The sequence below is a fragment of the Arachis stenosperma genome, chromosome 8, assembly GCF_014773155.1.
Source record: "Arachis stenosperma cultivar V10309 chromosome 8, arast.V10309.gnm1.PFL2, whole genome shotgun sequence".
Taxonomy (NCBI): Eukaryota; Viridiplantae; Streptophyta; class Magnoliopsida; order Fabales; family Fabaceae; genus Arachis; species Arachis stenosperma.
Window position 1 is genome coordinate 13197659 of NC_080384.1, and position 19419 is coordinate 13217077.

The following is a 19419-nucleotide window of genomic DNA, read 5'->3' on the forward strand; positions in this document are numbered from 1 at the left end:
TGTAGTTTATTTTAAAAATTTGTTTATTATTCAGTACTCAATAGTGCATATTCTTCCAATCTTTTACTATTTAGGTAGAATTCAAATGTTATAAGAATAAAAATTAACTAACCTAGTATAACTAACTAGAGCGTAATACTTATTAATACACTTGAAAATTATTCTGTTGTTTAAAAAATTATTGTATCTGATATCAAACATTAATATGATATTTAATTTTTGAATGATATGATATTTGATATTGTTGATGAATTGCTGATAAAAATATTAAGCCCCACGCCTCAATAGATTTTTCCTCCATACTTAACAATATTCATTCTAAAAGAACTCACATGAAAGGAGAATACCATAGAAGAGAAGTTGGATGGCGAAAGCTAGTGCACTCCAGATAAAGTAGGGAGTGCAGCACTCTTTAAAAGTTAACCTACTATCAAAAGTTATCAGGTAAATTTAATTTATTTATTATTGTTATTATTTTTTTTGTCATGGACTGAACAAACAAACCAGCACTAACAAAAAGACTAATTCCTCTATTACTCTGTTATTGTCGATGTGATGTCTTCAAATATTTTCACTGTTTTGTCTAGTTATAGATTTTGACGCTCTTGAACCCACCCTATTCCACTTCTACCATAAATGACCATCAAAGTCCGAAAAATTGCTGACATAGAAAAGGAAGACGCATGTCTGTCGCCACTGCTGGTTAGCTAACTCCAAACGCAAAACGGATTCTGTAGAAGAACCCCGGTTTCCATGAAGGCGCATGATTCTCAGATGACGACCCAGTCAAAGCACAATATGCATGACAGTTACAACAAGTCCATTATCTTTTATTTCAAATTAACCTCAACGTGTACGTAATAGAATGAAAAATTAAAATACAATTATATTTAAACAATTATTTGTATTGTTTTTTTATTAATTTATTCAAAAAATAATTAAATTCTGAAGCTAATTTGTATAAAATATTACAGATATAAAACTAAAAAAATTTTTTATTTGTATAAAAATGAGCCTAATAAATAATTATTTTATTTAATAAATAATTAAGAGTATTTCTTTCTTTGCCAACGAATTATAGTTCAAATGACATAATCTCTTTATATTCACCTAAGAATTGGTAAAAAAAATACTTCTTTCCTTTATTAACTTTTTTAAACATTAATTATTTATTTTACATACAATATAAAAATAAATGAATATAATATTTATTGAGTAGAAGCAATTGCACAAAAAATTTTGTTGTCATAGTATTTGAACGAAAGAAAAGAAAATGTTATTTTAAGAAAAAATAATAATATATTTTTAATAATATTATTAATACAAAATAATAAATTTTAAATATTTTTTAAATAATATATATTGACTAAAATAATATAATTATCCCAAATAATATATTATAAATATAGTAAAATAACATATTTCAATAAAAAATTGTTAATAAAAAATTATATAAATATTTTTTTTACATGAATTTTTGTTTTGCACAAAATAAAATTATTATATGTTTATTTGCTTTTTACGTTGTATAAATGTTTTTTTAATTAAATTTATATAATACTAAATCTTTTATCATTCTGTTCATATTTAATGTTTTAATTTTGTTTCACACAAAATAAAATTATATATATATATATATATATATATATATATATATATATAATACAAAATTTTTTATCATTGTATTTATATTTAATATTATAATTTATTTCACATAAAACAAAATTTATTTAAATTTTAATATTATATATATATATATAACACAATTTTTTTTATCATTGTGTTTATATTTAATATTATATTTTATTTCACACAAAACAAAATTTATTTAAATTTTAATATTATATACATAATATATATTTAATATTATTTTTTTTAAGATTTTAATATATCTTTTTTTGGATTTAGTACATGAATTTTTAACTTATTTTTTATGTATTATTTATTTTAATTCTAAAGTCCAATAACTTTTTTTTGTATAGACATATTGTTTTTAATATTTATATACTAATTTTTTATTTTGAACTTCATCCCAATATCTGAGACTTGCCCAAAAAATTTAAAATTTGTAAAAAAAATAATTAACCTGATTAACAGGTTACCTTTTTAAATCCAGACCATTCAAATAAAATATAATAAATGAAGAGTTTAGATTTAACAAATTCACAAGGTGTGCAGTACTCCATACTTAGCAAGGAGCGTTTAAGGATGAGCCAAGTTGGATGCATGTGATGGATATTCATAATCAATGCTTAATTAGTTTGGTTAAAGTCCTATTTGTAATTTTCTTTTGTCATTTCAAGAAAAGGTCTAGGAGAATGGTTTGGTGGTTTGGTTACTTTGGTTAATTAAGTCATAGGGAGTGGGTTTAGTGGGCCATTGTTATACGGGTTCTTTTTTGTTTGAGGATGTGTTTAGTATAATTTGTTAGGAGGCCCAGAAGGGTTGGGTAATGTTACCCATGAAAAAAAATTTCGATCCAAAAAGGGGTAAGGAAAAAAAAATTGCTACCCATCGTATAATAGTTTAGTTTTAAATATTTTATAATTCACCATAAAAAAATATATTTTTTATAATTCACTGTACATCAAATACAAGAATTAACAATTGAAAAGAAAAAATTTAAAAAGAACCTAATTAAAAGTTTGCATCTAATATGGATAGTCAATATAGATATATACTTTTAAATTTTAATGTTTGGTGACATAAAAAGGTCCTTATTATAAAATTAAAAAAGTATAAAAATTGAATTAAAAAAAATATATATCTAAAAACCAATAAAATAATTAAATTCTTTATAAAAATTAAATCTAATTTTGTATAATTATATTTATAACTATAAAACATAAATAATCATCAAATTATTTAACTACTAAAAAGAAATACTAAAATATTAAGGTTGGTATAATAACATATATTTTAGAATTCAATTATTCTTATTTTAAAAAAATTGAATATCATTGTGAATGTAATCAAATATGTATGTTATGTATTTGTTATTAAACAATAATTTAAAATATAATTATTGGGACAAACTGGGCCGATAGGATGACATGGCTTGAAATACAGTGATTTTACTAGAGTCACGAGAGGAAGCATACATTTAGGTCAAAATTTTCAGTTCGTGTCCCTTAATTAGCTACTTGAAATATTTTTGGGACTTTTTTTTTTGGGACCTTCTTTTTTTTTTGACCAACATCACACAACCCACCACATAAATTAGCCTATTATCTAATCATCTATAAATTAGTAATTAACTCCTAATTATTTATTCTCTACAAAGCAATCAAAAATTTAAAATAGAAACAATCAAATCACTTCACATATCCATATTCAGTAGTCTTGTACTCACATTTATTCTCGACTTTATGCGTTATCATTTGACCATGACACTACATAAAAGTATGCGATGCTTATGATTACCATCAACATCATAAAATCTCCAATGCATCACTAATTCAATGTGCTGATACATGTGTAAAATTCCTTCGGATATCTGTAATTTTCTTGTAGTATTGTATTCAATTTTATTTTGAATTATGAAGTAAAAAACTAAATATGATTATATATGTTATTCTTAACTTTTTTTTCTGTTCAATAATTTTCTGTTTGATGATAAATTCGCAACATCACATTTTCCATCTTCACAGGCTAAGCTAGTTTCAACAATTACCCCAATGTGTAAAGTTATTTATATTAAATAATTTTTTTAATACAAAATTGGGCACAAGTGATCTATCTCATATGTGTTTATGATATATAAGAATTGTATTCTATAAATAGTTATCATATAGGTATCAATTCTGACCTTAATATCGCTGGATCATTTCTCCAACCTGACTTCAATGTTTGACTATTTTAAATATTACTTGGTCAGATTATTGTTGATTAAATAACTTATGTTTATTGAAAACAAAAAACAATGTACCGAAATAAATATTATATACAAAAGATGTACTCAATTTCTTAATAACTTATATAAATATAATATCAAATAATTTTAAAGGTCAATTTATTCAACATTGTCCAACTTCTTGATTTCTATAGCGTTGGTATATTATTAATTTTTGTAAAGCACTTAATTTCTTGTTATTAGAAATATAAATATTCTCAACGTAAATATTGATAAATTAAACAGTATGTTGATTAGAGGCGTTAAAATAGGCCGAACTTATTGGGCTGATCCATCAATTTGTAAATTTTGGTGGGGCAGGTGAGCCAATTCGTTAGATCAAAGATTTTTATTTTTATTTTTATTTTATTAAATAAAAGAGTAATTAGTGCTATAAAATAAATAATTATATAATTTTTAAATATTTTTTATTTTTGTTTTTATTTTTTTTTTAGTTATTAATTTTACTTATTTTATTTTACACTTTCGTATATATATTCAAATTATATGACTAATTTTTTAAAATAAAAATAATTCTATTGACAAATATTATTTTAAATAATTTTAATAAAGTTAAAAATTAAAAAATGGATAGTAAAAAAATTATATTATAATTTGACTATTTTTTATTTGTATTTAATTTTTTTAATTATTATTTTTTATTAATTTTAATGAATTTTTTTAACAGTTAAGCAGACAATCCGTTAATCCACCATAAAGCGAGATGAATTAGCATTTTGAACCTATCTTGGTTGGTGGGGCTCCCCGACCCATTTTAAAATCAATTTACTCTCTCAAGAGGAGAATGAAAATTTGTATTTTATGAGTTTCGAATAAAATTTAAATTTATTTCCAACACTCTAGAGTATTAGGTGTTCGAAATTAAAGTATTTTGTTAATTACTATTATAATTGCAAGCCAAAAAAAATTCTACTATTATATTATTGTGGGAATATTCTATTCACAAATATATGATAACTATAACCATTAAAAATTATCAAAGTAAATCGTCTAATATTTATATATAATTTAATAAATAACATCGATCTATTAATTTTTATTCAATGAAGACTATTATTACTCTAATTTAAGGCAAAAAAAAGTTATCAATAGTAAGACACATATTAACAGAATATTATATCACTGTATATTAATTTCTTTTTCTTTTAGTCATACAAACATATTCATACATAAGGCTGGCAATGGGTAGGGTAGGGTTTAGACTCTACCCTAACCCTATCCGCGAGTTGAAAACTTTCTTTAAGACTCTACCTATTCTACCTACCTGCGGGTTGAGAATCTCTCAACCTTAACCCTACCCACACCCTAAAATTCTAAATCCTACCCTACCCGATTCTACCCGCAGAAACAAAAAAAAAATTCAAATGAATATAAAATTCAACCATTCCAAATTTCATACATATTAATAAAATAGAAAATAAAAAACTAAGTTCAAATTAAAACTAAAAATAATAAAATCTTAAAGAAATCCAACATAAAATTACAAATAATATGATCATCAACTAGCTTAGTGATTATTTCAAAGTTTTTACAAGAAGAAGATTGTGAGTACAAGACTCACTTTCTTCACTACATACATAACTTTTACATATATATTATATAATATATTAAGGGTGCGGATAGGGTAGGGTAGGATATACCCTAAACCCGTACCCTACCTTACCCGTAAACAAATTTGCACCCTACCCTACCTACCCACAGCGGGTAGGGTAGACAACTCTATTCAAACGGGTTGGTCCGGATTAGATATCTGCAGATAGAATATATATTGCCAGCCCTACTCATACACTCACACTAACCTAGCCACCATTGCTAGGATTCAAGCCTGGTGTGACTTAATTTTGCCACTACATCGCATGTCTCAGCCACCACAGTATATTAACTTGTAGTAAGGGTGTGCATGGCCCTGCCCGACTCGAAGATCCGGCCTGATCCCGAACACTTTAGGGACTAATTTGGTGTGATTTTACCGTGTTTAGAGCCGGGTAAGGGTCTCAAAAATAGACCCGATCATTATTTCGGGTCGGGTCCAGGTCATGGCTCTAGTCACCCGAAATCGGCCCGGTGGCCCGGTCATCATACATAATTAATATTTTGTGTTATTAGTGATGGATGATGGCTACTTTTATGTGAAATTTAAGTATTGTAAACCTTAATATTTTGTATTATTAGTTATTATAAGACTATAAGTTAATATTTTATGTTTAACATGCACAAGATTTTAGACTAATTAATGCATAATATTGTGTTATTTGTATTGATTTAAATATTTGGTGTTATTAGACAATATTAGTATTGATTATGGTTATGCTTTAATTTTAGAGAAGAGTTGGTTCTTGTTATATTTTTCTAAATGAATTTTACCATGTCAAATAATGGTTGGAGTCTTGGAAATTTGGTTATTTTTAGATGTTAGCTTATAAGAATGTATCAAGATAATGTAATGTTAACGGCTCGATTTTCACCCGATTTTTATCTGATATAATCGTGGCCTGAAAGTGTATAGGTTTCATCGGGTCTAGGGTCGGGTGCGGGTCTAATAAATAGACCAGGTATATATTTCGCGTCAGATTTAGGTCACATCAAACTCAATTTCATCCGCGCCATGCACACCCCTAACTTGTAGACTTAAATAATTAAGACCATAAAAAAAGTCCAATTTCATTTTATAAAAATGTGTTGGGCTCAGGCCTTAACGAAAGAGGAACAAAAAGTTGTAAAATTTGGGCAACTAAAATAATATAACACATAATGAACAAAAACAAAGCATACATAAAGCGTCGTGTCCAAAAAGAGAAATAACATAACAGATTTTTGTGTAGTAGGGAATATCCGTAATCCATTGAAACGGTTGTGGTCGTGTCAAGTTATGATTTGTCAACTTCAGATTTCCTTGTCCACTTCTCCCTATCAACTGGGAGTTAGGTTAACTTGAACTAGCTAGTGACTAGTGAGTTTAAATTGTGGAACAATGAGACTGAGCCACACTTCAAAACAATCCACACATGTGTCCCTTTGTCCTTACCTTCCAATTTAGATTTTAATCTCAACTCAGATAAAATAGTGTAAAAATCATGAATTATCGATCATATTATTCTTAATTAAATTGTGGATTCTTCTAAAACTAAAGTTTATGACATTTTGCAACCAAGATCTGAGTGTACCGACCAAAGTTTGAGGTAGAAAATGAAAGGTCCCAAAAAATTAAGTTTATAAATTAGATAATACACCAATAATTTTGCATTATAATAGCTTAAATCAAAAAACATTATCACGATGAAAATATATGGTACATTTGATAGAGGAGACGTGGGCATTGTATTTGCCTGTCATCAATTCTTACACCATATCCACACCCTTGTTTTTAGATGCTATATTCCCATATATTTCTACTATGATATTTAGGTAAACTATTACTAACAAGTAAGAACATAGTAGATAGCATCATACTAAGGTTTCTCATCATCTATCTTTGTTTGTGTGGAAGGAAGCAAGCAATAATAATAACAATAATGATGGCTCAAACTATGTTGCTCATGTCTAGTGTCTCAACTACTTACTCCATGGATTTGAAGAAAGACACTTTGCTTCAACTTCAGAATCAAAGATTGAGGCCTAAATTCTGTCATCTCCCATTCAACCCAATTCCTTCTAATTCTCTCTCTTTTTCACCTCCTACATTCACAACTCTGGCACTCTTCAAATCCAAGACCAAAGCCCCTCCTAAGGTACACATAATGCATTCTTTTTCTCTTATTTTCTTATAATAACATTAATAAAGCTAAGAGCTTGTTTTTTCTTGAACTAATGAATTTAGTTTCCCTACAGGTTGTAAAGCCAAAGCCAAAGGTTGAAGATGGTATATTTGGAACTTCTGGAGGGTTTGGTTTTACTAAGCAGAACGAGCTCTTTGTTGGTCGTGTTGCCATGCTTGGTTTTGCTGTGAGTATAAATCATTTATTTATTTACGAAAAATACAGAACTAATTTTTAGTTAGCTAACATTACTGAATTTTAAGATTTAGATTTAGAATTTAGAATTTAAAATTAAAGATTTATAATTTAGAATTTAAATTTTAAAATAATTTAAAAAAAATTAACAAATATTAACCCAAAAAAATAGTTTCTTACATTATTTTTTTATTGACGAGTGTTAGGGGGCAGTAAATTTTGTGATTTATAGTAATTAATTAGTTATCATTAGTATTTTTAATGATGTGAGATTACATCTAATGATAAAAATTATTCACTTTTTTTGCTAATTAAATACTAGTTAGATCTTAATAAAAATGTTGCCCTCTGAACTTTTTTTTCTTCTTTAGTTATTTATTTTAATCAATCTTCGGTAGTCTATAGTACTTTATATAGAAGACTTCACTTTCGTTGAGCAAAGCAAATTTACCTTGTTTTTACAATTTCCAAATTCACTATCAGATATGCTTTCTGGGTCAAAATAATTTTCAACTCAAACAAAATGATATGTTAAAAAAAAGTAAGATACTAGTTTCTCTGAATTGCCAATTATTTGATACTAAAAGAAGATATTATAGAAAAAAGAATGGAATGTGATGACAAAAAAAGGCACATAATTTGTGCAGGCATCAATTTTGGGAGAAGCAATTACTGGGAAAGGAATTTTAGCACAACTGAACTTGGAAACAGGGATTCCAATTTATGAAGCTGAGCCTCTTCTCCTTTTCTTCATCCTTTTCACACTGCTTGGAGCCATTGGAGCACTTGGTGACCGTGGTAAATTCGTTGATGATGATGAACCTAACACTGGAGGTGTCATTCCTCCAGGCAAAGGCTTCAGATCAGCTCTTGGTCTCAAAGAAGGAGGTAACACAATTCTATAATTTAATATATTTAATTATTATGTGCTACCATATTAAACATGTTTTACATTCTAAATTTATAAGAATTTTACCCTTTATCTGTTAATAGATACCAATGTGGGATTGATTATAGACCTAGACACATAGTGACTTTAATTTCAAATCCTCCTAATAGAAGAACTGTACATATATATAAAAAATTAATTATTCATATAAAATATATGTTGTAAATGATTAAAAGAGTTTCAATACAGATACTTATACATAAATATATAGTGATTGAATTTTGGTATGTACGAGTTGATTTTAAAGATTATATTAACTAAATACAGGATAATTAATCTCATCGAGAGTATTGAAAAGTAGGTTTTTACACATAGTAATATAAAATTATTTACCGAATTAACTATCAATATAAAATATATATATTAAAAATAAATTAAACAATATATATTTATACAGAAATATATGATGACTATTTTTTTGCACATAGCAGTTTTGGTAATGTAAATGAAAATTGGTTAGATTGATTGAATTGTGATGAAAATGGTTTGGTTGTTTTTGTATGAGTAGGTCCTTTGTTTGGATTCACCAAAGCAAACGAACTATTTGTTGGAAGATTGGCTCAATTGGGATTTGCATTCTCTTTAATTGGAGAGATTATTACAGGGAAAGGAGCACTAGCACAACTCAACATTGAGACAGGGGTACCCATCAATGAAATTGAACCCCTTGTGTTGTTCAATGTTGCTTTCTTCTTCATTGCTGCTCTCAATCCTGGAACTGGTAAATTTGTCACAGATGAAGAGGAAGATTAGGATGCCACTAACAACCTTATTTCTTGTACTTAGACAGAACAAAAATTTGTATGATCTGTGCATTCATTTCTTGCCAAACAAACACTTCTATCACCATGCATCTCTATCTCCTTAAAAGTAGCACGGATCATACACTCCAATCTCCATATTTACGTCATTAATATGTGCATATCCGAGTTTCAACGTTCAACATTCCACTCGGTAAAGTTTTCAACTAACATTAAATATGTAAAAGCTTTAAAATAAAATTTTTATACAGAAATACTAAAATCATCATAATTTATTATTTTTTTATGATTAATTAATTATTAATTCAATTTTTTTAATTTAATTTTTTAATTTAATAATTTAATAATATATTTTATTTTATACTTTTAAATGTTGAGGACTAACTAATAATTAAAAATAATAAATTCTCATAATTTTTTAATATTTTTTATTTTTGTATGCATAAATAAATGTGACTAAAATAGTTGTTAGGACAATTTACTTAATTAAGATTCTTTACTCAAATGCAACATTTCTAATTCGTTTATGTAAGTGTCTTTTTTTGTTATTATGTAAACCGTGGTAGGTAACACAAACCGTAGGAGATTGGCACGGTTTACACTTAGGAAACGTTATACATAAATCGCGGCTTACCACGGATTAGGAAGGAAAAATACTATTAGAAACCGTGCTTGGTCACCACGGTTTATGAAAAAAAACTACGAGCATAAAACCTTGTTGGCTATCACAGTTTATACTTTCTTATTCCTATTTCGCATAACTTCCAATCACTTCGCTTTCTTTCTTATTCCATTGTCTTTTTTCAGCTATTTGTCTACTTTTATTAATTTTTTTATCTCTTTGCATCTTTTTCTATTTATTAAATTAATTATGTATTATTTTTATTTTTTTTCTCTAAAAAATTGCAAGAAAAAATGACTCATAGTTAAGCATACAAAAAATTTCTCATTTTTATGATAACTATAAAAAAAGTGGTTATAACTTTTTTAACAATTTGTGATAGTACGAAAGATGTTTATTTATATTAGATTAAGGCACAATAAAAAAATTGAGAGTAAATGGAGTATATATTTTTTTGCATTCATATGGTTTACATACAAAAATTAAGAATGAACCGATTTTTAAGAAAAAAGAAAGTATATTTTAGAAGGGATGAAGAGAAAAAAAAATAGTCTTAACTTATATGATTTAGTACTCACTACGTACTCTATGATATATTGTACTATACTCTAACTTGTAATTCGATCTCAATGTATTTTAATTTTTATAATTTTATATTTTTATTTAATTATGATCAGTCAATTGGAATCAGTAGCAATGAATAAGAATGAATGATATAATAATAAGGTTGAACAAAAGCTAATATTCAATGATAGGATAATCATTTCAAATGCAATCTTGCGCGGTCCGAAAAAAGTTAAATTGTTTGAAGTATAAAAAAGGACAACCAAGAAGTTGAAACAATTTCACCTTTGATACTTCAAATAACTTAACCTTTCTCCCAACGCATAAGGTTGCATTTGAAATGATTATCCTATCATTGAATATTCGCTTTTGTTCAACCTTATTATTATACAATTCATTCTCATCCATTGCTATTGATTCTAATTGACTGGTCGTAATTAAATAAAAATATAAAATTATAAAAATTAAAATGCATTGAGACCGAATTACAAGTTAGAGTACAGTACAGTATATCACAGAGTACGTAGTGAGTACTAAACTATATAAGTTAAGACTTTTTTTTTTCTCTTCATCCCTTCTAAAATATACTTTTTTTAAAAAAAAAATCGCTTTATTCTTAATTTTTGTATGTAAACTATATGAATGCAAAAAAATATATACTCAAATTGTGCCTTAATTCAGTATAAATAAACATCTTTCATATTATCACAAATTGTTAAAAACTATCATAAATTGTTAAAAAAGTTACAACAAAGAAGACGAAGTGATTGAAAGTTATGCGAAATAGAAATAAAAAAGCATAAATCGTGGTAGCCAACCAGGTTTTATGCTCATAGCTTTTTTTCATAAACCGTGGTGTGTAAACCCCGGTTAAATTAGTAGATAATTAGTCAATAAATTAATTTTTAATAAGGAAGATTAGAAATATGAATATTATATTAAATTATGATAGAGCTCATCGAAACGAGAATTTTGACACCAATTTCGAAGAAATCGGTCTAAGATTGGATCGAACGGACCGAACCGGTTAAACCGGGCCCAAACCGGGCTGTGGGCCCAATTGGTCCAACAATTAAAAAGAGCCACGGGCTCTTATTCTCTTCATTTCCCTCAACGACGCAGCAAGCCTCCCAGGGAAGAGAAGAAGAGAAATTCGTTTAGGTGAATTCAATATCCCGTAACTTCTCCGTTCGAGCTCCAATTGCTGCACCGTTTGCGGTCACGCGTTCACCGCGTCGAACTCTACGTTTCTATCGGAACAATTTCACTGGTAACTTGTTTAATCACTTCCAGCCATTTTTTTCCCCAATTTTCAAATTTTTAATGGGAAGGTTGAATTTCTTTGATTTCTGATGTTTTAGGATCCAATTAGCTTGAGAGAAACGTTCACTCTTACTTATGTGAAGCTTGGGTAAGGTGAGGATACGATAATTCTATTTTATTTTCTTTGAATTTGAGCTTTGAGTATTAAATTGGATATATATGTGTTATGAATGTGTATTAGGTTGTGAATAAATAATTGGAGCTTGAAATTGTGAATATTGGAACTTGGAGGAAGCGGATTAGTTGAGGTTTTGAGGGCTGTGTTCTTTTAGGAAAATTTTCTTGGAATAACACTTGGGAATCGGCTAAGGTATGGTTTAGGTTTCTTGCATTTAATATATAATGTTCTGTGAAAACTTAGACTAGATGACCATAGGATAAGTTGGAATGCAGGTGTATGTTTAATATTTAGTAATTTGTCGATGAATATAATTGGTTGAAGTTTATTGGATAATTAGTTATTAATTTTGGATGGTGAATGTTGTTATGTTAATTTGGAGAGAATTATAGTTGAATGTTATTGTTGATGAACATGGTTGGTTTGGTGCTTGTTGATTAATTAATGATTCGGTGAATTATTGATTTGAGGTATTTTGTGTTAAAAGCCTAGGATTTGTGAACTATGACTCTTAGTTGAATTTTGGTTGTTGGATTTGAATATTGTATGAGTTTAATTGTTGATCTGAGGTAGATTTTTTGTGGAGATTGTTATGATAATGAGGAAGGGTATGTTGAATTGAAAAGAAAGCAGGTTTGGACCCGAAAAGGGTGGCAAAGTCCGAGTTTTAGAGGAGATGCTGCTGAAATTTTATAAAAAATTAGAGATTTTGTTTATATGATTATTTAAAAAGATTTAGATTCAAAGGTTATATGGTTTGATTTAGAGTTATTAAGAAAATGAGTATGTTTTAAGTTTGATTCATTTAGAAAAGAATGAGTTATCTTTTGAATTGGAACTATTGATGGACGGAATGGGAGGTGTGATAATGAAGGATAAGGATTGAATATGATTGATGTATGATGATGAATGAAATGCGATTGAGAATGATGTTGAAGTTGATGAATTATAATTGAATTATTTATATGGCTTATGAATTTGAATAATCTGAGATACGAGATTCCCTGGATTAAGTGTCGTGGCTTGCCACCACGTGTACCAGGTTGAAAACTCGATACTCTGTTGACCCTACGACGTAAGTGTGTGACCGGGCACTATATAAATTCCCGGGAATGTTACCCCATTGAGTATTATTGATTATTTGAGAAAAACTATGCATAGACTCTTGGGGATGCACGTCGGGGGACAGTCTAAATACAATTCAGACTTGTCGGGTTGGCTGGATAACCGACAGATGAGCCTCATCATCCATAGGACAAGCATGCATCATATGCATATTACTTGAATTACTTGCTTGTGTACTAACTGGGTGTGCCTAAATGTACTTGCCATGTTAAATGTATATTTGTTATCTGCAATACTTGTAACCTTCTTGTGCTTGCCTTTGTTTGTTTACTTGTCTGTGAAAATGCATGATGGAGTTGGAGGTAAGGAGGAATGGCAGAATGGGATTTAGATTTAAGGTTAAGTTAAGTTAGGTTTAAATATCCTTAGTAAACCACCTTTTATGGCTTCTATTTAATACTTTAAGCTCTATAATCTGAGTGTCGGCGTTCTAGGATTGCCTTTGGCATTCCCAGGACCTTATATATTATGTGTGTGGCACCTTTACCATACTGAGAACCTCCGGTTCTCATTCCATACTATGTTGTTGTTTTTCATATGCAGGTCGAGAGGCATCTCGTTAGGCGTCTGGACCTTTGAAGCGGAGTGGTTACAGGGTTATTTTGTTATGCTATGATGTGTATATATATACTTGGTTTTCTCTCCGCATAACTTGTTCTTTTGATCCTCCTAGAGGTTTATGGAGAGGCAGGATTGTGTATATGTACTTTTGGGTTCTGGATATGTATGTATATATATGTAAATATTCTTCGGCCAGTCTTGACTTCGCAGGCTGAGTTAGGAGCTTGTTATTTTGTATCTTTGGCACTCTATTCCTACTTCTGTTATCATATGTTTAATAGTTATGGTTTCCTTAGCACGCAGGTTAACCCGTTCCTTGAGCGTTACGCTTTTATTTTGCGATTTTGTTTCCTCTTTTCTTCACGGCTCCTAGCATATTATAATTCTTCTGTTATTATATGTACTTATTTTATTTTAGAGGTCGTAATACCACACCACCTCTGTTTTACGGCTTAAGCGTAAAGCTTAGCGTGGTATGGTGTTACATGGTGACCAAGCATGGTTTTTAGTAGCATTTTTCCTTCATAATATGTGGTAAACAGCCGCAGTTTATGTGCAACGTTTCTTAAGTGTAAATCATGGTAACCTCCTACAGTTTATGCATAAATTGAAAACCGTGATTACCTACCACATTTTATATTATAATAAAAAAAGACACTCATATAAATAAATTAAAAATATTGCATTTGAATAAAGAATCTTCATACTCATTTTAATTGTGTAAATTGCTCTAGTTGTTAGGCAAACCATTATTCCAATCCTGCCATGTGAGCTTTGGACTATTGGCTTTTAGGTCATGGAACATTCTGATTAAAAATGATTGCAACTTCCAGTTTCCGTAGTTCACGCGCGTTATTATGAGATATACATGTCAATAAATGATGGATTTGGTTGTATTATATACTAGTGATGAAACTCTGAAACATAAAGATTCCTAAATATTCTAATTGCTTCATATTGGATAAACTAGCACTAGAGTAGAGACTTAACAGCGAGGATTGAAGTGTCTAAATCATTCATGAAATATTGTAGCAGAAAACTCACAGGCCGTTGATTTTTATTGCATGATATATTTAATTATACTTTTACAAATACTAAAGTATTTATTAATTTACCTTTTGATTAATAAAAATATTATTTATGTATTAAAATCAGCTACTAATAAAATCACTCACTAATATATTTGTGTATAAATATATGTGTAATTTAATTTATTTTTAATGTATATTTATATTTTAATATTTTTTATACTAATAATTAATTTTGGTGTACACATAACATAGTTATTTGATTAATTACATGTGTAATTATAATAAATTTGAGATTGATAAGTTGAAATGATAAATATTTTATTTTTTAAGTAAAAAATTATTTTCTTAGTTACATATACAAATTATCTTTTTTTTATATTTAAAATCTAATTTTAATACATTGATAGTATAAAAAATTTTAGTAATTCAGTCAAATTCATATATTTGAATATTTTTTAAATAATAAATTTATAAATTAATTAATTTTTAAAGATATAATAATACATAATTGAATATTTGAATGTATGCATGAAAATTAAATTATTAGCTTTGTTTAAAAACTAAAAGTTACAAATTTAATCATGATTAATATTTTTTTTCCTTATCAATTTTCAATTTTAGGTGATATTTTTTCCTCCTTAAACCTGAGCCGTCCATCCATGTAGTATATCACCATTTAGGAATTAGATTTAACACTTTGCGAAACAGCGTGGCGTTAGCGTCAACGTCAACGTCGTGGTGTCGTCTACACGCTTTCTAGTTTCTTCTCTCTCTCTCTCTCTCCATATTCCATAGTAAACGGCACAAACACTAACTACCAACGAGTCCGTTTCCTTTTCGTTTTTCCTCATTTGTCTTGTGTCCTGCAACTGCAACCCTTCTTCTTCCTCTCAATCACAACATGCCTTCTATTTCTGATGCTCGTTCCACTTCTCACAGGGATGTACGTTACAGGTTCTCTCTCTACCCCTCTCTCTGCTGGAATATTCTTTAATTTTACTTCAATCACAGATCCATCTGAATAAGTAGATTCTTTTTGTTGCTATACAGTGATTAATCACTGATCATCGAGTCCCTTTTTGAAGCCACCCAGAAAAATTTTATATACTTCACTTGAGAACAGAACACTAATAACTGCCAATTCCGGATTTTTCTTTATTTATGTGTATTTGGATTAAAGTTTGTAAACGAAAATTTAGGTTAAATTGATTTTTTAAATTTAATTTTAATAAAAAGTAAAATTGTGTGACTGATATATATTTGATAATTTTTATATTAAAATAGATTATAGTAAAATAAACGACTCAAAATCACTTTGTAATTGATTTTTATTTCTTCTTCTTGTGTCCGTGGCAGCTGTGGTAGCTGCGGTTATGAGCTTAACCTATCTTCCTCGAACCGTGACATCTCAACAATCGGTTCAAAATATGGGAAATCCATAAAACGAGGCATCATAACATTCTCCAACGTCGATGATGATAGATTTGGCCATGTCGATGAAATCGAGTGCGCCCCTCACTTATCTAAACTCTCATGGCGTTTGTTCCGCCGCAAAACCAAGCTTATTTGTCGCAAATGTTGCAACCACATTGGATACGCTTATAACACTTCATCTTCATCCATTCCTCTTGTCTCAGTTGGAGCTGCTGAATCCGAACCATCAAGTTATACAAAGTACGAAATTCGAATCCGTGCATTACAACCTTCGTCTTCTCAAGACAATAATGGGATCACCGTTGTTGCTTGAAACTTAATTTAATATAATTTGTAGTAATTTGTTAATAACCGGCTATATACAAGAACAAACATAAAGTTGCAACCTCATTAATGTAAATGGTGCAAAAATTTTTTTATTTATGTTTTTGTGTTCCTTTTCTCTTCCACTAAATTTTATAAGGTGTTATTATATGAGAATTTAATATAGAGTGAGTATCTTTTTGGATCTTTGATTTTTTATTTTAATAATATAGTGCACCTAAATTATTTTGAAATTGTAGATGAAATCTAAAATGTCATTTATCAATACAGAAATGGAGAGATTGAGATTGAGAGATAAAAATTAAGAGATAGAAACTGAAATAATATTGTGTTTGGTGTAAAATGAAAGATAGAGATTGAAATAAAAATAAAATTTTAATTTAATTTGTATAAAAAATAAAGTTAGAATTAATTAATAAAAATGAGATATTTTAGATTTTATCCTTTTGTGTGTATGTGAAAAAATTATTATTCTCTTTAGTGTGAGATTGTAGATTTTTAATGTAGGAGAACGGTTGAAGAAGATGTTGTTGTCGAACAGGTTGCAGAACACCAACGGCGTCTATAGTAATATTGGTGGCGGTGGAAGTGGGTTGAATTATATTTTTTTGGTTGGCCATGATCAATCCAATAGGTTAAGAATTCGTCCCGGATTTGAACTCTATTTAAAGGTTTATTTTTAGCCAATTGATTACTGTATGCACAAGGTGGAATTCAAACCCCCCAATATTTGTTTAAGTGGCGAACAAATAAGCTAACTATTCGACCAATCCAAATTAGTTAGGATTCGAATCCTCTAAAGTTTAAATTTTACTTTAGAGAATGAAATGTGATCTTCTACCCTTGAATAATTTTTTTTTATATTTATTTTTTGTCTTATTTATGAAATAAATGGTGAGAGATCACACTTTATTTTTTAAAATAAAATTCAAACTTTAGAGGATGTAAATCTAGTTAGTTAGGGTTGAATTATATTAAATACCAAACATGGAACTCACTCTCACTTCCCCCTCCGTTCTCTCTCTGCACACAAATATACCGGCATAAATGTTAGTCTCACTTCACTCATCTCCTCCCTGAATTCATGCCGCTTTTATTGAAAAAGCTCAAAATTTGAGATTTGGAAAATCTAGAATTTTGATGAGAACTTGTTCAATCAGGTTTTTTTTTTTTGGTCCATCATGGATGTTCTCAAACTCCATTTTCCTGTATATCCAGAGCTATTGTCTTCTATTTTACTATATATGTCCTCTGTGTGCACCCTTTCTATTGATCTTTCTTTTCCTATACACTTTTTATTCCTTTTCAATTTTTTGTGTTGTAAGGTCGAAGGATTCTCATTTTTCATGATGATGCTTGATTTGAATGTGATAAAGGGTATTGTTTGATGCTGAGGATCCCATGAAAATCACAAGGCTTGGATATTATATTAAAAATAGCTTTAGTTATGTCTTCTTTGAACGTTTGAGTTGCAGGGTCCGTTATTAGAGTTTACTTAATAAATAAAAAAGTTGACAACATGACTAGCAAAGTAACATAAGTGGACAACCAATTACATGTGAATCTTTAGAGTAGGATTGTCAGCATATATTTTTTTTTTTTTGTCATTACACTATTTAAATATTTGAATAATTCTTGGCATACAAGCGATTAAGGCTTGTAAGCCTTACAAGTTCAATTAAAACTAACGTTCAAAACACGCTTTGAACCATTCTTCTTCCTCTTCGTCTTCTCCTTCTTCTTTTCTTTCGTTTCTTGCCTTCTCTTTCTCCTTCTTCTTCTTCTTGCTGCACGTTCTTCTTCTTTTTACTCTTCTTCTTCTCCTTTTCTTTCGTTTCTGCACGTTCTTCTTCATCGTCTTCCTCTTCTTCTTCATTTACGTTCTTTTCTCTCTGTTTTATCTTTTTTTTTCGATTTTTCATGACGAAATCGTTTTTGAAGAAGAAGAAGCAGTAGAAGATGAAGAGAAAAAAGAGAAAGAGTTCTGAATTATGCATAAGATATATTTTAACGAATTTTGGGTGTATTTCTTTAAATCCTTTGGGTGTATTTTCTGTAATCCTTTGGGTGTATTTCTATAATCGTTTGGGTGAATTTATGTAACCGTTTGAGTGTATTTCTGTAATCCTTTGGGTGTATTTCTGTAATCATTTTGGGTGTACTTCTGTAATCGTTTGGGTGTATTTCTGAAATTCCATTATCTTCAAAAGGATTACAGAAATACACCCAAAAGATTACGAAAAATACACCCAAAGTATTTAAGAAATACACCCAAAATTCGTTGCATAATTCAGAACTCTTTCTCTTTTTCCTCATCTTCTGCTGCTTCTTTTTCTTCAAAGCATCGAAAAAAAAAACGAAGAAGAAGAAGAAGAACGGTTCTGAGTGTAGCGCTTTGAAAACAGAAAACGCTGAATAACGCATTAAAATGCCTAATAACTTGTAAGACTTGTAAGTCAAAAAGACTTGTATGTGTAGCACTCCTCTAAATATTTATACATCCACTCACTCACTCACCCATTTACTTATACTATGAAATTCTTAAACCACATTTTATTCTTAACTAGAAATTAAACCTGATATAATTTTTCAAAAAATAGATAAATCTACTATCTGATCCGGGCTTCAACTCACTGTTGGTAGCTTAACAAATGCCTAAAGGAATGTTCATGGGTCTTTAATTTGCCTTCGATTTGTTGCTTAACTAAAGCCCAGAAAACAAAAAAGGAAAAAAAAATCACAAT

At 29.0% G+C, this 19419-nt stretch overlaps 2 protein-coding genes and 1 long non-coding RNA gene across 4 annotated transcripts; all 3 read left to right on the forward strand.

Moving 5' to 3' along the window:
* The first annotated feature begins 7266 nt into the window (after window positions 1–7266).
* LOC130944471 (photosystem II 22 kDa protein, chloroplastic) lies at window positions 7267–9658 on the forward strand. Its single transcript, XM_057872804.1, has 4 exons — window positions 7267–7641; window positions 7742–7855; window positions 8511–8751; window positions 9321–9658. The coding sequence occupies exons 1-4, from the start codon at window positions 7426–7428 to the stop codon at window positions 9563–9565; spliced, it is 816 nt and encodes a 271-aa protein (XP_057728787.1). The 5' UTR covers window positions 7267–7425; the 3' UTR covers window positions 9566–9658.
* Window positions 9659–11798: 2140 nt separating this feature from the next.
* On the forward strand, window positions 11799–14125 carry LOC130944473 (uncharacterized). Its single transcript, XR_009072050.1, has 4 exons — window positions 11799–12029; window positions 12121–12175; window positions 12264–12392; window positions 13869–14125. It is a non-coding gene; the product is annotated as an uncharacterized LOC130944473 (long non-coding RNA).
* A 1513-nt stretch (window positions 14126–15638) lies between these two features.
* On the forward strand, window positions 15639–17967 carry LOC130944472 (uncharacterized protein At4g08330, chloroplastic-like). 2 transcript variants are annotated; one of them, XM_057872806.1, is made up of 3 exons: window positions 15639–15871; window positions 16274–16591; window positions 17183–17967. In XM_057872806.1, the coding sequence occupies exons 1-3, from the start codon at window positions 15819–15821 to the stop codon at window positions 17241–17243; spliced, it is 432 nt and encodes a 143-aa protein (XP_057728789.1). In that variant the 5' UTR covers window positions 15639–15818; the 3' UTR covers window positions 17244–17967. The 2 variants fall into 2 exon arrangements, with proteins under 2 accessions (XP_057728789.1, XP_057728788.1); XM_057872805.1 differs by having other exon boundaries at window positions 17217–17967.
* Window positions 17968–19419: the final 1452 nt, after the last annotated feature.

Coding starts and splice junctions, on each gene's coding strand:
- LOC130944471 (XM_057872804.1), top strand. CDS start 7,426: ATGATGGCTCAAACTATGTTGCTCATGTCTAGTGTCTCAACTACTTAC. Junction 7,642..7,741: donor AGACCAAAGCCCCTCCTAAG/GTACACATAATG, acceptor GTTTCCCTACAG/GTTGTAAAGCCAAAGCCAAA. Junction 8,752..9,320: donor TCTTGGTCTCAAAGAAGGAG/GTAACACAATTC, acceptor TTGTATGAGTAG/GTCCTTTGTTTGGATTCACC.
- LOC130944472 (XM_057872805.1), top strand. CDS start 15,819: ATGCCTTCTATTTCTGATGCTCGTTCCACTTCTCACAGGGATGTACGT. Junction 15,872..16,273: donor CACAGGGATGTACGTTACAG/GTTCTCTCTCTA, acceptor TGTCCGTGGCAG/CTGTGGTAGCTGCGGTTATG. Junction 16,592..17,216: donor GAACCATCAAGTTATACAAA/GTACGAAATTCG, acceptor GTTGTCGAACAG/GTTGCAGAACACCAACGGCG.